The sequence below is a fragment of the Homarus americanus genome, unplaced genomic scaffold (assembly GCF_018991925.1).
Source record: "Homarus americanus isolate GMGI-L3 unplaced genomic scaffold, GMGI_Hamer_2.0 scaffold34360, whole genome shotgun sequence".
Lineage (NCBI taxonomy): Eukaryota > Metazoa > Arthropoda > Malacostraca > Decapoda > Nephropidae > Homarus > Homarus americanus.
In genome coordinates this window covers 9,398,427-9,421,152 of record NW_024739403.1, presented here as the reverse complement: position 1 = coordinate 9,421,152, position 22,726 = coordinate 9,398,427, and the positions used below count along the sequence as shown (strand labels likewise).

Below are 22,726 nucleotides of genomic sequence, written 5' to 3'. Positions count from 1 at the left end.
TATATATATATATATTATATATATATATATATATATATATGTATGTATGTATGTATGTATGTACTGTATGTATATATATATATATATATATATATATATATATATATATATATATATATATATATATATATATATATATATATATATATATATATATATATATATATATATGTATGTATGTACTGTATGCATATGTATGTATATATATATATATATATATATATATATATATATATATATATATATATATATATATATATATATATACAGTGACCCCTCGTTTAACGAACACCTCTGTTAACGTAATTTCGATTAACGAACTGCCTTCCATAAGGATCTTCAATTCGTTTAACGAAAAAAATTTCGCTTAACGAACTTCTTACGAACCGACCTCAACATGTTTTCGCTTGCACTGACCGGGCAACCAGCTTTAGTATCAGTCCGCCAATACATTAATCGGTTCTAGGGCTTAAATTCCTTACTATTTTTGTAAATATCAAGAAGTTTATACTATTCAATTATTTTAAAAGTTTAATATTAACTTTTTTAGTCATTTTAACAATTATTGAACATAATTGAAGGTAAAGTGACTAGTTTAATGCGCGGCATCCAGCCTCTTAACACAGCAAACAGGCGTCAGTCTCTCTCTGTTTTCACTGGAGGTAACATCTTGCTTGAGACTCTCTTCAACTAAACGCTTTTTTTCTGTGTTTCCAAGCAAATTATTGGTCATTTTGAAAATTATTTTACATATTGACAATATATAGTGCAGTGCAGTGTTATTTTAAAGAAAATATTCTTTATTTACAGCTAGTTTAACTTTGAAAAATACGTGTTGCCATTGTTTGAATCCAGCATGGGGCCTAAGAGATCAAGAAAAGTGATTTCAATCCAAATGAAGCAGGAAATAATAAAAAAACACGAACAAGGTATTAAATCAAATGCGCTATGCAAAGAATATGGCATGTCGGCATCAACTGTGTCGACAATTCTTGCACAAAAAGACAAATTTAAGGAAGTGAACGTGAGAGACAAATCTACAAGAGTGTTTAAAAGTAGATCCCTAATCGTAGAAACTGAGAGGTTACTTATCATCTGGATTAGGGAAAAACAGATGAAAGGTGATTCAGTTTCTGGTGATTTCATTTGTGAAAGAGACAGGGAGATTTATGAACATTTAAAGACAGATCAACCTGGTTCTTCAGGAACAGAATTTGAAGATTTTCGGGCTAGCAAAGGCTGGTTCGAAAAATTTAAGAAAAGAAGTGACATTTTAAGTGTTGTTAGGCATGGTGAAGCTGCTAGTGCTGATAAAGAAGGGGCAGCAAAGTTTTTAATTGAATTTAAAAACTGATGGAAGAAGAAAATTATCTTCCACAGCAAGTGTTCAATGTTGACGAAACTGGGCTGTTCTGGAAAAAGATGCCCAAAAGAACATTCATCACCAAGGATGAAGCCTCTTTACCTGGGCATAAACCCATGAAAGACCGTCTCACTCTATTGCTTGGTGCCAATGCTTCAGGGGATTTCCGACTGAAGCCTATGCTTGTCTACCACTCTGAAAACCCCAGGGTGTTCAAGCAACAGAAAGTGGTAAGAACAATGCTTGGAGTTTATTGGAAGTCCAACCGTAAGGCATGGGTGACAAGACAGTTCTTTAATGAATGGGCTATTGATGTGTTTTGCCCCTCTGTCAAGAGCTACCTAACCACCAATAAACTTCCTTTAAAGGCTCTTCTCCTCATGGATAATGCTCCTGGTCATGACCCTGACCTTGCCAGAAATTTGGAGTATAAATTTGACTTTGTGAAAGTGTTGTTTTTGCCTCCAAACACTACATCACTCATACAGCCAATGGACCAGAATGTGATCAGCAACTTCAAGAAGTTGTACATGAAGAAAATGTTTAGGAGGTGTCATCAGGCAACTTCCATTGATCCTGAACTAACACTGAAACAGTTCTGGAAGACACAATTCAACGTCCTGGAGGCTGTAAAATTGATTGTGTCATCATGGCAAGAAGTCTCCAATAGAACCCTCAATTCTTCATGGAAAGCACTGTGGCCATCAGTAGTCCATGATTTTGAGGGATTTGAGGATGACACAGAGTTGGACCAGGAGATTGTGTCCATTGGTCAGTCATTGGGTCTTGAAGTGGAGGAGAAGGATGTGGAAGAGCTTGTGATGTCTCATGAGGAGGAACTTACTCCTAATGACTTGAAGGAACTGGATGAGATGTTACGGGTAGAGGCTGACAGTGGTGAGGAGGAAATTGAAAGTGATGACCATATGTCAGCTACACAGTTGAAAGATGTGATTTACCACTGGGAGAAGTTCAGGGAACTGGCTTCAAAGCACCCAGAAGTGGAAAAACTGAACTAACTTTGTGTCATGTTGAGGACTCAGTGGTCTCCTTCTTTAAACATAAGTTAATGGTGAGGAGGACAGATGCCCCACAGACCACAATTGACACTTTCTTCAGTAAAAGGCAGAGGGAACAAGATGCTAGCCCTCAGCCTTCCACTTCAAGGAGAGAGGATGATGCTAGCCCTCAGCCTTCCACTTCAAGAAGGAGAGAGGATGTTCATGGTGGAGAATCTGTCAGTCCAGAGGTTCCTGACATTTTCATGGAAGGTGACTCACCATCCAAGAAGCAGTAAAATGCTTCTCCTCCACCTCCACTTCCTTCTCTTCTCCCTTCTCCTCCTCCACCTCCCACTTCAAATTCACATCAGCATCATCCAGGAGCCTTCTACATACACACATCAAAGTAAGTGTACATTTCTACCTTTTTTGTTGAATTTAGGCATTTTTTAGTGAGCTGGAACCAATTACCCAAAAACCCATTGAAACTATGGATTCGGATATATATATATATATATATATATATATATATATATATATATATATATATATATATATATATATATATATATATATATATATATATATATATATATATATGTTTGCGTAATAAATGTATGTAGTAAGTACTTCATCTTTTTCACTCAAATCCTAATGAAACACTACTGAATTAGAATACGGTAGCTGGTGTAAACACTCGGACCACAGTCCCACCACCGATCGTCTCGCGAAACAAGCTTATACAGTGACCCCTCGTTTAACGAACACCTCGGTTAACGAAATTTCGGTTAACGAACTGCCTTCCATATGGATCTTCAATCCAGTTAACGAACAAAAATTCGGTTAACGAATTTCTTACGAACCGACCTCAACATGTTTTTGCTTGCACTGACCGGGCAACCAGCTTTAGTATCAGTCTGCCAATACATTAATCGGTTCTAGGGCTTAAATTCCTTACTATTTTAGTAAATATCAAGAAGTTTATACTATTCAATAATTTTAAAAGTTTAATATTCAATTTTTTAGTCATTTTAACAATTATTGAACATAATTGAAGGTAAAGTGACTAGTTTAATGCACGGCATCCAGCCTCTTAACACAGCAAACAGGCGTTAGTCTCTCTCTGTTTTCACTGGAGGTAACATCTTGCTTGAGACTCTCTTCAACTAAACGCTTTTTTTCTGTGATTCCAAGCAAATTATTGGTCATTTTGAAATATATTTTACATATTGACAATATATAATGCAGTGCAGTGTTGATTTAAAGAAAATAATCTTGACTTACACCAAGAGAACTAAAATTTTATGGGTGAAATGGTGCCATGGGGTGACTTCTCTTCCACCCCAATGCCTTCTCTTCTTCCTTCTCCTCCACCCCCATTCTAATTCCCATCATCATCATCCAGGAGCCTTCTACATACACACCTCAAAGTAAGTGAACTTTTCTACCATTTTTGTTGAATTTAGGAAATTTTCGGTGAGCTGGAACCAATTACCCAAAAACCCATTGAAACAATGGTTTCGGTTAACGAACTTTTCGGTTAACGAACGACCTTCTGGAACAGATTGAGTTCGTTAACCAAGGGGTCACTGTAAATTAAAGAAAATACTTGCAGTGTGTTTAACATATTTCAGTATATTATAAATAAATAAATAAACAAATAAATCGGTAAATCCATTTCAAGTTTATGGAAAAATTTTACTCGACACCGACATTAGTTCCAGTTAAATAACAGACGCTTAAGTGACGTCACTAATGTTTACACTACACCAACCGGTAACATTTGATGACATTACTTGAAGTGCATTGGCCTTATTTTAAAAAACCAAGGATGTATAAACAGCACTGGTCAATGGGATGGTTGGTAAAGGACTACTGGGTCAGTAAGCTCCCAATGGTAAGTGTCACATTTGGGGTACCGGTCTTATACAGCGAATAGAGCTCAAAACCAACTTTTAAAATGAAAATTTTTGGGGTCATCATATACACCCCGTCGCCTTGTAGGCCAAGATATACGGTAGTCAATCTCCACAACCAGGACCTTCTTCTTTCTCGTCAGAGTAAAGTGAGTATCCTAATTGTGATATGTAAAGTAACATTTTACCTTCCGGTAAATGTTCCTAATACTGGAAAATATTCCAAAAAGTTTATAATTATAATCAGGACCTAAGCTAGGGGAGCCTTATACGCAATGTCACCTTCTCCACCTCCTGATCGGGTAATCAAAGCTAGACGTCGCATTCTGGATTGAACAAAAAGCCGTTCTTTTCTAAAACCAGTTTTTGTGATATAGTCCAGAATGCGACGTCGACATCCCACACATCTGCACCCCTCGAGAGTTGACATTTGTTTACTGCTCGTTCTAGGGCAAGAGATGACGGTAACAATGCGTGTGATCGAGGGTGCGGGAGGGGGTTTTGAGAATTGCAATTAAATGCCAGGTAGCGATGTGTCCTCCTAATATTACGTATTTAAGTATTATTAGATGTTTTAATTGCCTGTATGTTGGCCTAGCGAGTTAATGCTAGACATTTACACATGTAGGTATAAAGCTATATGACGCATTCTGGACTTTATCAGAGAAACTGTTTTTTTTTTAACGGCCTTTTTCTTCTTTTTTTCCAAATAATTTTGTTCAGCTTAAGAGGGGTCCACCATAGCAGGGTCCGCCTTAGCGGGGTCTGTCTTAGCGAGGTTTTACTGTAGCTTGAGAATGTCCCATTGTTAAGAGGCTGATATTAAAGAGTTTACTGTATTGAATATTTTACTATTAGGAAAAAAAATATGTTACCTGGAATTCTGTCATGGCTTGAGTCATGATGGTGGCTGCTTCATTGGGTTGATTGTTTAGTCGGTAAGCATCACACAACTCCAGAAATACAGAAGCTCGATCAGGTACAGTCATTTCAGCTTTATTGCGGCTCCCTTTTGTTGCTATAAAAGAATTTTACAACACTTGAGATTTTTATAGTATTTATACATAAATGATATATGTAACAATGAAAATAAAATAACATGGAACCTATGGAACCTATAGAACCCAAAACCAGCATGGCTAGTGCTAATCCAATGGTCAACCATACCTCCTATGGTAACCATAGCACTTGAAAATGGGTATTAGATCCATAAGATACCACTGAAGATGAAGACCAGATGAGTTGAGAAGATGCAGAGCAAATGTACAACCTGCTCTTCTGACAAACCCAGCCACAAATAAGGACTGCAAAACCACCAGGCATCCACCGGGTTACGGCATGGTTCCGTTTCTGAAAATCTTTCCGCAACGCAAAATTCTGTAAAGCGAAACCATTTTTCCCATTGACTCCCATTATATAAGTTGAGATGCATTCCCAAGGAAAATTGTTTTGGTCCAAAAACGTAACACAAGCACATATATAAATGAAAATAGACACATACAATGATTCATTCATGATATAACATGGCAATAAATGCACACACTTGAATTTAACTCACCAGAAACAATGATGAATGCTGCATGAGGTGGTGAATTGAGGTGATGCGATCAGAGATACTGGGAGATACCTCCCAAAAACATCAAGTTTAATGACCAATGCAATTCATTTATGGAATCTTTTATCCCCACTGCTTTCACTTGACCTTGATGATCTTTTTCCACCCTCTTGAATAAGAGTACAAAGAAACACAGATGTATAACTGAACACAAACTGGGGAAAGAATTCAAACTGAGCAGTGCCATTGTTGTTGTGGTTCCTGGCAACTACAGAGGCGAGCCGGGCTACCTACCAGCCACCATGTAGCTAAGTACCACCAGGATCCACACAAAATAAATTTTATATTTTTGGCGAAATGTTTTGTGCTATATCACAACTTTTTCTTTAGAAAATCTTAACAGACTAACCATAATTCCATAAGGGCGACAAAAGCCGAGAAAAGGATTTTATATTTTTTGGTGGTTCCTGAAAACTGCGGAGGTGAGTGGCCAAACAACCTTCGAAGCAATACAAGTAGGTGAAGTGACGTGACGTGACAAGACACCTACACAGCACACAAGTTAATAACATTACTAAACGACTGTATTATAACATTATAATTTATAATTTCTATTTTAAAATTAATTCATACATGATGGCACCATATGGCTACGTTTGCACCAAGACAACTAATCAGCGAAGAAACCAGGGCATATGAAGACACATTATACACTACAATAATATTTATTAAGTTCTGAAAAATATGCTACAATATTGTTTACTAAGTACTGTACTCAAGACAGTTCCTGTGGTAATTACCAACACTCTTGAGCACTGAAACGAACAGTGCTTGAGAAAAGGTGAGTACTGGCAACATTATTAGGAAGAGTGATGTCAGGTGTTACCTCTCTGTAAACAAGAGACTGAGAATATACTACAGCATAATAGGTCATCTGCAATCGAGTGTGGGATTTTGGGGGAAAATTTAATAATTTTTGATGTTTTATGAGCTCGGCACCAAGTGAAGCTAAATAATATGGGAATTATGGTTAATTCCATGCCGTTGGGAGGCGGTGGGTGGCTGGTGATGGAGGAGGGCCACCCACTACCTTCTCCACCATGTCCTCTCTGCTGCTACACACTTAAACATAGTTTTTTCCAGTATTGTATCTTAATATAAGTGATATCCCCATTAGCTGGAACAATTGGTGCAGAGCACTTCCGGGGAAGAGAGATTTCCGGCTAACCCGACGACTTTTTCAAACCCGGAAAAATTCTTTATCCCCGGAATCTTTTCCGGATACCGTACTGGGAAAAGTTTCAGTGTCTAAACTAAACATCTTGCACATACAGACATTAATCCACTTCCCCAGAGCATTTCTGGGAAGTGGGGATGTATTGCTCGAGTCTTAACTACCGGTGTTTGAAAATGCAGTTCTAATTAAGTTAGAAACTCCATTTCTTTACTATAGTAAAGTCTACGATAATGACGGTTCTTCTAACGACGATTCATATTTAAGACCCGAGTTAATTTAGAACCCAATTCAATTTATGTCGTTATTTTATTCGAATTTACGACAAGAATATAATACAGGTCCACAATCCCTTATCCGAAACCCTTGGGGCCAGATGTGTTTCGGAATTCAGAATTTTTCAGATTTCAGAACTGTAGTACGGTAAACATACCGTATATTATGGTAACATCCTGGCGGGGTCTGTGGCAGCACCTTGTAAGCAAACACATTAATATTTTTGCAACAAATCTTTATGAATATGAATTAAGAAGTACATACAAAGTACAGGGGCTCCCCTAATTATGAACTGGTTAGGTGCCTGAGGTCTGTTCGTAAGTCCATTTGTTCGTAAGTCCAACATTACTCCTGTCAATACTGAATACTGTACACAGCATTGTAAAAAAAGGTTGTACAGACAGCTATACCCCAATAATAAAAGCCTTAAACGGTATTTTAATGTATGAATAGCATGTATAGTAATAATAAATTAACACTCACCATGTTTAGCCTTTATGTCTTCAAAGAGATTTATGGCCTTCGCTGAATTAAATTAAGGCTTATAGGCATGAGATGCTGATGCTGGTCTTCCAGCCACACACTCAAAAGTTTTTCAATTTCTGCAATCACTGATCTCTTTTCTTACTGATGATCATGGAATGCATTGGCACAGAACCTTCACAGGTTACATAATGCGCTCTTTGTCCTTCAAAATTGTCCCAACAGTCGAACAATTCATCCCAAGAACATTTGCTATCCTTATCATTTTCTCACCTCTTCCACAATGCTTTATAATGTCAACTTTAGTTTTCAAAATAATAGTGCGGCGCTTCTTACTACCACCATCACCATTGGCATCTTACGCTTCTGAGACATATTGGGGTCAATAATATTCGTCAAAACCATAAATAACCACAAATAAAACCGTGAGGCAGCAGAGGAACACAACAACAATGGCGCTAGGGATACAGGATGACGCTGAACAGCCAATGCCATCTATTGCGCGGCAGTTGAACTTATGACCCGGCACAGTTTTCAAACAGGCAATTGGGCAATTGGACATGTTTGTTTGTATCTCTGAAAGTTTGTAACTTGAATGTTCGTAAGTAAGGGAGCTTCTGTACTGTATACCGGTAATAGAATTAACAAAACATTAAATATAAACAAAATACAGTACTGTACAGTATACAGTCTAGTCTGGGTTTACGCGGTCAATTAAACCCATGGAGGTCCGCGTATAACGCGAAACGCGTAAATAAAATAACAGAACATATGAGATTAATTGAAATAGAGACTGGGCCGACCGCCAAACTACCCTTTTTCCGACACAACACGTACATTGTAGAAAAAAAACATCTTAATTTTATGATGGTATGCACACACAATTAATATTTAAGAGAAATATCAATAATATTAGGTTTTTTAACACTTATGTTACTAGAAGAGATGGCTGGGCACACGAGATTGGGGGGTTGGTTCCGAGGCAGAGGGCAGATTATTGGCCCTCACTGTATAATATGGACACGAAGTAGTACCTTAAGCTGTGTATTCTTATATTAATCTATTAATTATGTATAGTAAAGTATTACAGAACAAGTATTAATCCTATGTAATATTTCCATTTATTATGCACCATGTTATGTATGTGAATTATCATATTTACATATTATGTATTCAGCTTGTGAATGCTGGCATCTGTGCATGCCAGCGCAGAATACTCCGGCTACACCAACGCTCTCTCCACCCTGGAAATGCAATCCCTCAGTGACCTCCACCACCAAGCACTGGAAAGGTTTGGCCGTGGACTACTGCACCACCCTCGCCATCGCCACCTCCTGCAGCCCCCCACCCAACTCGCGCAGTCCGCCACTACAACAAAATTCAGCCCATAAGAGCCCGCACCGATAGATATAAGAACAGCACCATCCCATCTATTGTTAAAATAATAAACAACTCCTGATTTATGTACTGCACAGCCCTGTAAATGTATTCAATGCATATTATATCATTATGTCTAAATCTAATGTAAGTCTGTATATTTTGAGCCACAGGCTGCAACTCTATTAATAAACCGTTTATTATTATTGTTATTAGAGTTGAGATCGCTCGTCCTTATGGTGTGGAAGCCCACTGTCTATTTGTTCCCTCTGTATATCTCCCGTACGAGAATAAGAACCTATTTTCAAGATAACAAGTGTTTGTGTATACCCTCAGTAGTGTAGAACATTTTGGGGGTATCAAAGACAAACATAGACTCACCTGTATCACTTGTATCACCTATATCACTATCCACCACAGAGGCTTGCAGGGCCTCCTTGTCAAACCCCTCAAAGTCCATATCCTCACTATCACTGACTTGGGCTGGCTGTGGTGGGTGGCGAGTGAAGAACTCGATAATGTTTTGTTGACTGGGCGTGGGCAAGCAAGGTTAAATAGACCAATCACAGTGCTCGGTGGAGGGGGTGCGTGGGTGGTAAGGATATGTGGCCCAATCACAGTCCGCGATGTCATCGGCACAAGTCTGACGTCAGCGACCAGCCGCTTGCCGTGTAAATTAAGGAATGTACCACGTAACTAATAATTGGCGCATCTGGACAGGTGCCGCGTAAATGGTCAAACGCGTATAAAATATCCGCGTAAACCCAGCTTATACTGTACTGTACAATAATAAATAAAAAAACAATGAAATATTTTAACACTTAATTTGAGGTGTGTAATGTCCAGATTCTAATTATTCGCTATTTTGCAAGGATTTCAGCAATGCAAGTTATATTCTGCTAACTCTAGTCTGTGACATTTTATAAGATAAAAACGTCAACCCTAAAACCACCTTCACCTGGTCTGGGAGGATTAAGAGGGGAGGTGAGATGTTTTGACAGCCAGCGGCGAAGGTTACTTTGTGGTACAGTGTATTTATTTATCAGTCATATAGAGGGAGTTTTTTTTAGTTTTTTATAAAATGTAAATTAATTGACTTGGCAGAACTTTACTTACATTACTGGAATTCTTGTAAGAAAGTGATTAATTTGAATATAAACATGCTATAGTTTGCACATTAACAGAACAAAGTATTAAAATAAACAGGGATGTGGAAAATGATTATGACCTCTACATAAAGATGTATAATGAGAATGAGAAAGCAGCTGTGCAAGGTTCTTAAGACAATTTTATCATTCGAAGGCCTAAACCATCAATTTAAGCTACACCATCAACTTCAGCTACACCATCAACTTCAGCTACACCATCAACTTCAGCTACACCATCAACTTCAGCTTCACCATCAACATCAGCTACACCATCAATGCCAGCTACAGCATCTTCAGCTACAGCATCAGTTACAGCTTCAGCAACAGCTATGGCAACATTATGGAAAGCTACAGCCTCAGCCAGTGTTGAACCTGATGACTTGGCAACTTCGTCATCCGAGTAAAAACTCACATAACAACATTGGCCATCCTTATGTTTTCAACTTTATCATCACTGGCTAGAAGAATTTTTTTTTTAATTCAAAAGTATTATTTAAAACATATATGAACAGTAACAAGTGTTGCCTTCATATTCTTATGTAGAGAAATGACGATATGTTTTCACATGTGCGCACTTACATACGTTGGCATTTCCAAACAGTCTCATTTTTTCTTTACCATCAGTTGTTACTTCTAGTGTACATTCATTTAATAACATAAATTAAAAGAAACATATTTTTTTACATTACTTTTACAACAGCTACAACCAATATTACCTTCTTCAGTACAGTAGGGGCAGTGAAATTTTGCTCAAAGCTGCACTCTTCAGGCATTGTTCCTTATACATATCTAAGACTCCATGCCAAATTTAAAGCTGATATGTCGAGGTTTAGTCTGCCGCATTTTCTACTGAAATTTTTAAATTTACCTACAGTACTAGCCAAACAGCCGCTGTGGCGGTGCAATGTTCTGTTCAGTGTTTATCAACTTTTTTTTCATATCTCTTATTTCATTTAAGTTGTCTTGTTGCAGATGAGTATGGTGCTATGTCTATATTGATTATCAGCCTTTTCTCATTTCATTTCTCAATGTTGTGTTACTGTACTGTAGCTGTTATTGTCCCCTTGCCTCCTGTCAGGATGTGAGGTGCATAGTTAAGGAGTGTGACAGATATCACCTGGCATGTAATTGTGTTATAAAAGTTCCCAAACGTGAGGTGCAGTTTCTCCTTGACCAGCGAGGTGATAGGAAGATGAAGATTGCAGGGGTTGACATGAAAGTGACGAAGATGTGGGACAGAGTGACGGCAAGAGAGAAGCATGATGCGGACAGAGTTAGGAGACAGCTTGAGCAAAAACATAGATATCTGGTAGCTGGAGATATTCCTTATGTTGAGGATAATTCAGATGATTCAAGAGATATTCCTCTCGTCAATACTGATGCTGATTTTGTCCCTGATCCAAGGGCTCTGACAGACACCAGTTCACAGAACCGGACAAGACTCCCTACACTGGCTGCCGCTTGTGACCGATACTTGATTAGTGATTATGGTGGAGCTGCCATTGCTACTGCCGCCTTAACTGACTATGGCATTATCACAAAGGATGACAAGAGTCAGGTTATTGGACCACATAAGCTGCGGGATGCGAGACAAAAATACCGATTTAAGAGGCAAGAAATTGAGATGGCTAGTTTAGATAATTTGACGTCACTCTATTTTGATGGTAAGAAGACCGCCACTCGTGTGATGATAAAGAATGAGAAGACCGAGAAATGGAGTTCGAGGATGATGGTGAAAGATCATTATGTCATCATGGTTGAGCCTGGCAATGAATATCTCACACATGTGACTCCCAAGACTGGACACGGAAAGCAGATTGCCAAAACTATTCACGAGTTTCTGGTGGAGAAAAATCTAACCCAGCAGCCCATTGTGTGTGTTGGTTGTGATGGAACCAATATAAATGTAGGATCAGAAAATGGAGTCATTCATCATCTTGAAATGTTACTTGGTCACCCGCTCCATTATTTCATATGTCAGCTTCACGGAAATGAGCTGCCTTTCCGCGCAGTTTTTTATCACTATGATGGTAAACCAAGTGGTCCTGAGCATTGGCGTGGTCCCATTGGAAAGCAGATCAAGGAGTCTTTGTCTGAGCTTCCAGTTGTCGCCTTCCAGCCAGTCAGTTTCCCTGATTTCCCTGTGTTTAATGATGAAGTGGAGAAAGATCTGTCCTGGGATCAGAAATACCTGTATAGGATTTGTAAAGGAGTTATCACAGGTGTTGTTGAAGATGACTTGGCTGCTATTGAGCCAGGTCCTCCCTGTGTGTCAAGGTGGAACACCTTATGGAGTAGAATCCTCAGGCTGTATGTAGCAACATCAAGACCCAGCCATGAGTTGAAAAGAATTGTCATTACAATAATAAAGTTCAGTGCTCCAATGTGGTTTTACATCAAGATACACCCTTACGTAACACACGGCTCAAGGAACGTATTCCAGTCCCTGCTATATATGAAACACCTGAATAGTGAGGAGGAGACGATAGTGAAGAAGGCTGTCCAGAGAAATGCATACTTCGCCCACACAGATCAACTTCTTCTTGGTATGTGTGCAGATGAGGACATGACTGTTAGAGAAAAAGCTGTCTCAATGATAAGAAAAATTAGAGAGGAGAATCAGCAAAAGGAAGAATGCACTGGCAGATCTGAAGAGGAGGAGGAAGATTCTGATGCTGCTGTTGACGAGAATTTGTTAAACTATACTGATGAGGAGGGTAAAGATGGAGATGGGAATGAGGATGTGCCTCCTGTAGTCAACATGAGAAAGGTGGTGACTCCGAAACTAAAGTGGCAAGCAAAAAACTATCATTCCATGATTAACTGGAGGAATGAACTCAAGACTGAGCCTCCTTACATTGCTTCTCTGTCAAATCTACAGGTTAATGACATTCTTGAGACACCATTAGTGGTGCCCAAGTGGCCAAACAGCACTCAGGCGGTCGAGAGAGGCATAAAAGTGATGACTGAAGCTTGCACTGAAGTGACGGGATACGAATCGAGAGATGGATATATTAGGCAAAGATTATTGTCTAGGAAAATGATGCCAAGGTTCCGCACAAAAAAGAATTTCAATATGAACTTGTAATGATTTTCTATACGGTGTACCTGTAAAATAACATGTGAATTAAATCGATGTCACCCATGTAAAATTTATCATTATCCTGGAAAACATTAAATGACACCTAATTTTTGGTATACACTAAAAGTTGACAAAAAGTCGTTCGCGATGCGGCAGGGTAAGTATGCATGAAATGGCATGAAATTTTGCACAGGTGTTTGTTACAGCCATACAAACGATGCCTGAAAAGTGCAGCCTGCAACTCAAATAAAAGTGTTTTTTCCCTGCCCCCTACAGTACAGTAATACCCCGCTTAACACGGTTTCGCTTAGCGCGATTTCACGTATACGCGGTGCCTCGCCAGAGCTGAACTTTCACTTAACGTGGGTTTTTTCCACATATACGCGCAGTGTCCGACTCGAGAGCTATTTTTAGATTCGCCCCACCCACCACCCGCCACCCTGCCTGACTGCCTGCCTGCCTGTTTTAGCTTATAAAATTCATACAAATTACCCAGCCAGAATATAATTTACATTGCTGGAATTCTTTCAATATGATGATCATTTTGAATATAAACATCATAGATTTTGCATTAGACATACAAATTTTAGATATAATGTTTACTCTGAGTAAATATGTTATTTTTTGTGCAAAATATATGACATTTGTATTCAAAATATTCCTGGTCTTACAAGGAATCCAGCAATGTCAATTATATTATCCTAACTTTAGTTTGAGGTATTATTTATTACTAAAAAGGTAAATATTCTGGTTTTCCCACACATCTGGTAGGGAGGGTTGGTGGGGGGTGGGGGGGAGGGAGGGACCGACCGACCATCTGTTACCGTGTGAAAAATATATTTTTTTCTATTAACTGAAGATATTTGTTTTAGCTCATAAAATTCATACAAATTACCCGGTCAGAATATAATTTACATTGCTGGAATTCTTATAATTTGATGATCATTTTGAGTATAAACATCATAGATTTTGCATTAGACATACAAATATTAGATGTAATGTTTACTCTGAGTAAATATGTTATCTTTTGTGGAAAATATGACATTTATATTCAAAATATTCCTGGTCTTACAAGGAATCCAGCAATGTCAATTATATTATCCTAACTTTAAACTGAGGTATTATTTAATACTAAATGTTAAAATTTAGTTTTTTCACCCAACATCTCTTGAAGGGAGGATTGGTGGTGGGTGGGTGGTGGGGGGAGGGTTGGGACGGACCGCGTGGTTGGAAGAGGGGGGGAGGCAAGGTGGGGTACTTTGATTGACAGATAGTGTCGTGAAGAATATTTTTTTTTTTATTAACTGAAGATATTTGTTTTAGCTCATAAAGTTCATACAAATTACCCGGTCAGAATATAATTTACATTGCTGGAATTCTTACAATTTGGTGATCATTTTGAATATAAACATCATAGATTTTGCATTAGACATACAAATTTTAGATATAATGTTTATTCTGAGTAAATATGTTATCTTTTGTGCAAAATATATGACATTTATATTCAAAATATTCCTGGTCTTACAAGGAATCCAGCAATGTCAATTGTATTATCCTAACTTTAGTTTGAGGTATTATTTATTAAAATTTAGTGGTTTTCCCCCCAAAATTTCTCAGAGAGGGAAGAGCCAGCAGTGTAGTGTGAGAAGAGGGGGAGGGAGTTGAGTCCATTATTTGAATGGACATTAACTTGGCGACTGTATTTCTCTATTTCTCTTAAGTATTAATTGTGTGCATGTACCATCATAAAATTAAGATGTTATTTTTACTAGAACATAGGTATTGTGTCGGAAAAAGTGGAGTTTGGGGGTCGGGCCAGTTTCTATTGTTATTAATCCCATATGTTCTGTTGTTCACTTAGCACGGTTTTCACTTAACACGGTACCCTGTGGGTTTTATTGACCGCGTTAAGCAGGGTACTACTGTATATGAAAAGGTCAGACTTTGGAACGCATCTAATTATTATTGTATTATTTTAATGATAATTACTGATTCATGATACGACGATTCACCTTACACTTGCAAAACTGGAGGGCACATTACTGTCTTTATCCAAGGCTTTACTGTATAATAATCCAGAATACTTTATCTAAAAGTTTTGTTAAATAAATATATTTAAAAATTATAAATCTATAGAAATTGGGCATGAATGAAACTGTGTGTTACAGCAAAGGCTTATATTTTCAACTCCCATAGAGCTGTGAGGGATTAGTGGGTCTCATGTAACTGACCTGACCTAATGCAATGTCAGGCTGAGGTAGGGCGAGGGATTAGTGGTCTCATATTACGGACCTTTTGATGGAATGTCAGGTCACCCTTTCTTGGGTGAGGGATTAGTGGGTCTCATGACCTGAAGATGTCTTGAATAAACACAAAACCTTAAGTATTTTTTGTGAGATTGTGGTAAGTATTAGTATAAATGAGCAAAGTTGTATCTCTTCAACATTACATTACATAACATTTTAAAATATGGAGTGAGAAAGAAGAAAGGTGTGGGTAAATAGAGAGATGGAGTGGAAATGAGTGTTGTCAAGCGCTCCTCAGCAGTGGATATTTAACTAACTACTATGCAGTCACACATGCAGATATGTCTTACACTTACAATAAGACCCTCACTCTTCATGCTTGCTGTCTTAATTACCTTGTTGGGGGTGTGTGAGTGGTGTTGAAATGCATGTGTGTGTGTGTGTGTGTGTGTGGGGGTGAAGCTGAGGGTGTGTGTGGTTGTTGGAGGGGATGTGTGGGTGGTTGTTGGAGTTTGTGTGAGTGATGTTGGGGTGTGTGATGTGTGGTGGTGATGGTGTGGGTGATGTGGGGTGTGGGTGATGTGGGGTGAGGGTGGTGTTAGGGATGTGTGTGGGTGGTGTTGTAGGGTGTCTGTGAGTGGTTTCTGGAGGATGTGTTTGAGTGTGATGTAGTGTGTGTGTGTGTGTGTGTGTGTGTGTGTGTGTGATAATAATAATAATAATAATAATAATAATAATAATAATAATAATAATAATAATAATAATAATAATAATAATATTAACAATAATAATTAAAGGTTTATTGAAAAGTTGTGAAAAAGTTCTGCAGCCCGAAGGCTGAAAATATACATTGGACATAAATGACTTATTACATACATTGACATTGGTGGTTTAACAAAAGCCTTCATTAGAGAAAGGTAAAGGAACATACAGTGAACATACAGATTATTGTTCACAATGGAGGTCACGTAGATCATGTAAGTTGAGGTGTTGAACAGCAGACACGTAGTGTAATAACTCCCTCACAGATGGCGTTATGAGGGGCATCACATGGAGTAGTAGTTCCCTCACAGGTGGTGTTATGAGGGGCCTGATAATGTAGTAATTCCCTCACAGATGGTGTTATGAGGGGCCTGATGTAGTGTAGTAATACCCTCACAGATGGTGTTATGAGGGGCATCACATGGCATAGTAATTCCCTCATAGATGGTGTTATAAGGGGCATCATGTGGTGTAGTAATTCCCTCACAGATGGTGTTATGAGGAATCTCACATGATGCTGAAGCAACTCATTCACTACGTGGTGTCGTAGCATCATGGGGACACCAGGTGGTCTGGAGTCACAGGACCACACCTCACTCAAGTGAGTGAGGTGTGGTCCCAAGCCTCCCTATCGTAGACGGATTAACACGTAGCTGGTGTTGTGGATTCTCAGGGGCAATTATCACTGAGTACCTGGGACCACACTGTGTGAAGGTTAGCTTGGGTAAGACTCAACTGTTACTGCCGAGTTGTTTTTCACTGACTTAAGCACTGTTCACCACTATTCAACACTGGTTCCATTCCTTTCCTAAATGAAATAGTAACTTCTAGCGAGAACTTGTTGATATTCCGGTGGGGAGGAGGGGTTCAGGGGAGGGAGTTGGTATGGGCCAACATAACAGTTGACGTGGCTGCTGCTGAGCAGCGCCAGGTGCGTCTTGACCCGTCGGTGGTCAAGGATGTCTGTGTGGGTAATTTGGGCTGAATGCTGTTGGCAGAAGCAAACCTTTGTTGGGAATGAGGGGATGAGGGTTGTGTGGTCAGTTCCCCCCATTCCCTTCCTCATCCAAGTGTGGCTAATTCTGATAGGGAGATAAATTTGATACCATAACGATCTCAATCAATTCTCTACGAGAAGTTACCACTAAGATATCCTTAAACAAAATATTTTGATATGACATAGTGATGGGAATTCCATTGTTTTATATATATATAAAAAAAAAAAAAACGTGGGAAATGTTGATACCGGATTCAGTCAAAATCGGTTCTAATTTTGTTACACACACCATCTTTTATCAAAATAATCCTGAAAACTTTATCTAAAAGTTGGGTTAAATAAATATATTTTAAGAAACAAAAGGTCTATGTAATGCGCACATGAATAGAGCTGTGTATTAACTTTTAGGTGCTGTATTTATTTATTTACGCAAACACCACTGCATAATAATGTCCATACTGTTAACATAATAATGTATACTACTGAATACAGTCATCCCTTGGTTATAGCGCACTTGGTTATCACGATTTTCGTTATCATACCTCCATCAAAATCTGCACACCTGCTGTTATAGCGCATTTTTCATGGCGAGAATTTCGTTATCACGCAGTTGCCTCCAGGTGTTTTTACCCATTTGCTTCACCTACATCTATTGAGGATACAATCTTTCACCTACAAATTGACAATAACACATTTGCTGTAAACAGACATATCAAAGTTGCCTCAACAATTGCAACCCCAATTGCAATTTCAAATTCTGTGTCATTACTAAGGAATAACGAAGTCTCGGGTGCACTGAGAGAAAACGGAGGACTCAGGCGTCCTGAAGCGATGAGAAAACAGACTCCTCAGACGGGGGACTCAAATAAAGAAAGCATAGCTATATGTTTTGTGGACTACAGTATTGAGCATACCCTTTTTATCACTTTGTAATAAACCTAGCCATGCCTATGTGTGTTTCTGATACTTACCATAACATTATCTATATCTTTAGTGGGTCTAAATGGTCGTAAATTTGGGAAAATTGGGGTTGGGTCTTGCTTGCCTGGAACCAATTAGAATAAATCCCATAGGTTCTGTACTTTTATCGCGTTTTTGTTATCACTTCTTCGGCGTGGTCCCAATTAGGTGTGATAACCAAGGGATGACTGTATATTGTACTCACCAGCAGATCTGTCATCTTTAACCTAGAATAGGCAGACACTTCACTCAATTGACTGTAATACATAACTGCAATCATGTTTTAACACTTGTGATGAAGGTTGGGTGGGAGATTATTGGGTCATGTTACTAACCTGACCTGATGTAGGTTACCCATTGTTGGTTGGGGGTTTAATGGGCCTTATGACCTAAAGATGTCTTGAATGACATTATTTTTTACCTATGAGATACAGTATATACATAGTACTGTACTGTATTGTATATGAAGGGTACAAGTATTAATAAGCTCAGATTATTGCAGTAATACATCTTTTTGGTCAATCCAGAATGCAGCGTCTAGCTTTATACTTAAGTATGTTAATGCCTAGCAATAACTCGCCAGGCCAACATACAGGCAATTAAACATCTAATAATCACTTAATATGTAATATTAGGTTGTAGTTGTAGGCCGCTACACATAAGAACATAAGAAGTCTGCAATAGGCCGGTTGGCCTGTGCAATGTGCATGGCAGCTCCTGTCAAGAGTTACTACCACTCTCTATCAACCATGAATATATCTAGCCTCCTTTTAAAACTTTCCAGCATTCCAGCACTTACTACAAAGTTGCTAAGCTTGTTCCAATCATCCACCACCCTATTTGTGAACCAGTTACTTCCTATCTCCCTCCTAAACCTAAAGTTATCCAACTTAAATCCGTTGCTATGAGTCCTATCCTGCTCGGATATTATAAGAAATTTATCTATATCGCCTTTATTGATTCCTTTCACCCATTTAAATACTTCTATCATATCTCCCCGCACTCTTCGTCTTTCTAGAGAATGCAAGTTTAGTTTCTTTAACCTATCTTGATATGGAAGGTTTCTAAGTACCGAAATCATTTTCGTCATTCTTCGCTGCACCGACTCCAGTGAACTAATATCCATTCTATAATAGGGGCACCAGAACTGAACCGCATAATCGACGTGCAGCGTGACTAACGCAAGATATAGTTGCAATAACACCTCTGCACTCTTATTACTTACACTTCTAGATATAAAACCTAATACAGTCATGCGCCGGTTAACGTCCTAGATACATTCTTGGAAACGTGACGTTAACCGAAATGGATGTTGTCCGATCATCACATAAACTTTGTATTTATACTTACAGTTGTACCCCGCTTAACGCGGTTTCACTTAACGCGATTTCTCATATACGCGGTGCCTCGCCAGAACCGAACTTTCACTTAACGCGGTTCATCTACTCATATACACGGGAAGCGACGCGGGCACGATGCGCACAAGGTCGCCCAGTCATCAAAACATTACCGAGTTCTTCACCCGCCACCCACCACAGCCGGCCCAAGTCAGTGATAGTGATAATTATAGTGACGATATGGGCTTATAAGGACTTTGAGGGGTTTGACAAAGAGGCCCTGCAAGCCTCTGTGGTGGATAGTGATACAATTGATACAAGTGATACAGGTGAGGGCGAATAATCTGCCCTCTGCCTCAGAACCAACCCCCCATCCCCGTGTGCCCAGCCATCTTTTCTACTAATGTAAGTGTTAAAAAACCTAATATTATTGATATCTCTCTTAATTATTAATTGTGTGTGCATACCATCATAAAGTTAAGATAATATTTTTACTACAACATAGTTGTGTGTCGTCAAAAAGTGGAGTTTGGGGGTCGGGCCAGTCTCTATTGGAATTAATCCCATATGTTCTGTTGTTCACTCAACGCGGTTTTCACTTAACGCGGTACCCTGTGGGTTCAATTGACCGCTTTAAGCGGGGTACAACTGTACGTGTATGTGGAATACTATATACGTACATATACACTTTTACTCTTAAATCACTACTGTAATGTGATACAGGCGATTAATTTTTATCTCTTGTGCAAAATAAATGAAGTTTATATTAAAATTATTCACTGTCTTACAAGGATTCCAGCAATGCCAGGGAGATGGGGGAGGGAGGGAGGGAGGGAGGGAGGGAGGTAGTACGTTTGACAGTTGGCACAGGCCCAGGTCTAACGCATGTATATTTATCACTTCTTAAGTGACTAAGCTTCTCTCTTATAAAAAGCCAATGAAATGACCTGGGTGAATATAATTAATATTGCTGGGATTCTTGTAACATACTGATTAATTTGAATATAAACATGCTGTAATTTGCACTAGACAAAACAATTTTAGTACCGTAATCAAATTAGTACATGTGCACTCCAGCTTTGCACTAAGGTACTTTATTTCTGTTACGTTTCTTTTAGTATGGTGTGTGCAAGTAAATGGGTGAAAATAAATGATGAAATTTATGTAAATCTACCCAAATATACAGTTGAAATTTTTTTATAAAATGTACTACAGTATTGTACACTAATGTACAACAATTTTATATGACATTAATATTCAAATTATTGGCTGTCTTGCAAGGATTCCAGAAATGCAAATTATAATCTCCTAACTTTAGTTTGAGATATTATATAAGATAAAAACTGTAAGCCTAAAACCCTGGCTGGGGGAGAGGGATGGAGCCAGCCAGCCAGCAAGGGGTGGGATGGGGGGGGTGGTTTGAGGTGATATGTTTGATAGTTTGAGCCTAAGGTCTCTGTGTGTTTATTTAACAGTCCTACTAAGCTTCTTTCATTTTATAATGCCAGTGATATGACCTAGGAGAATATAATTCACATTGCTGGGATTCTTGAAAGATACTGATTTATTTGAATAAAAACATGCTGTAATTCACACTAGACATAAAAATTTTAGTACCGTAATCAAATTAGTACATGTGCACTCCAGCTTCGCACTAAGGTCATTTATTTCTTTTACGTTTCTTTTAGTATGGTGTGTGCATGTAAATGGATGAAAATAAATGAAGAAATTCATGTAAATCTACCCAAAAATACAGTTGAAAAACTTTTTATAAAATGTACCGTATATCTCGGCCTATAAGGCGTCGGGGTGCATAAGACGGCCCCCCCAAATTTCCATTTAAAAAGTAGTTTTTGAGCTCTATTCGCTGTATAAGACCAGTACCCCAAATGTGACACTTACCCACTGACTCAGTAGTCCTCTACCAACCATCCTTGGTTTTTTAAAATCAGGCCAATTCACTTCAAGTAATGTCATCAAATGTTACCCGCTGGTGTAGTGTAAACACTAGTGACGTCACTTAAGCGTCTGTTATTTAACTGGAACTAATGTCGGTGTCGAGTAAAATTTTTCCATATACAGTATTACCCCGCCTAACGCGGTTTCACTTAACGCGTTTTATCATATACGCGGTGCCTCGCCAGAGCTGAACTTTCACTTAACACGGATTTTTTCCACATATACGCGGTGAGTGTCCGGCTCGAGACGCTATTTTTAGATTTGCCCCACCCGCCACCCTGCCTGTTTTAGCTCATAAAATTCATACAAATTACCCGGCCAGAATATAATTTACATTGCTGGAATTCTTATAATTTGGTGATCATTTTGAATATAAACATCATATATTTTGCATTAGACATACAAATTTTAGATAAAATTTTTTCTCAGAGTAACTATGTTATCTTTTGTGCAAAATATATGACATTTATATTCAAAATATTCCTGGTCTTACAAGGAATCCAGCAATGTCAATTATATTATCCTAACTTTAGTTTGAGGTATTATTTATTACAAAAAGTTAAGTATTCTGGTTTTCCCACACATCTCCTTGGGACGGTTGGTGGTGGGGGAGGGAGGGACCGACCGACCATCTGTTACCCCGTGAAGAATATTTTTTTTTTTTTATTAACTGAAGATATTTGTTTTAGCTCATAAAATTCATACAAATTACCCGGTCTGAATATAATTTACATTGCTGGAATTCTTATAATTTGATGATCATTTTGAATATAAACATCATATATTTTGCATTAGACATACAAATTTTAGATAAAAAATTTTCTCTAGGTAACTATGTTATCTTTTGTGCAAAATATATGACATTTATATTCAAAATATTCCTGGTCTTACAAGGAATCCAGCAATGTCAATTATATTATCCTAACTTTAATCTGAGGTATTATTTAATACTAAATGTTAAAAACTCTGGAAGGGAGGATTGGTGGGGGGTGGGGGGGAGGGTTGGGACTGACCGCGCGGTTGGAAGAGG

The 22,726-nt window shown here is 38.4% G+C and overlaps 1 protein-coding gene across 1 annotated transcript in view; it reads right to left on the bottom strand.

Annotated features, from left to right (window-relative positions):
- The window catches only part of LOC121874600 (tetratricopeptide repeat protein 21B-like), a gene marked incomplete in the record, with an annotated part of 547,778 nt that overhangs the window by 287,077 nt on the left and 237,975 nt on the right, over window positions 1-22,726 (bottom strand). The window contains 1 exon segment of the mRNA XM_042378823.1: window positions 5,156-5,298. Within this exon segment, the coding sequence (XP_042234757.1) occupies window positions 5,156-5,298 (143 nt within the window).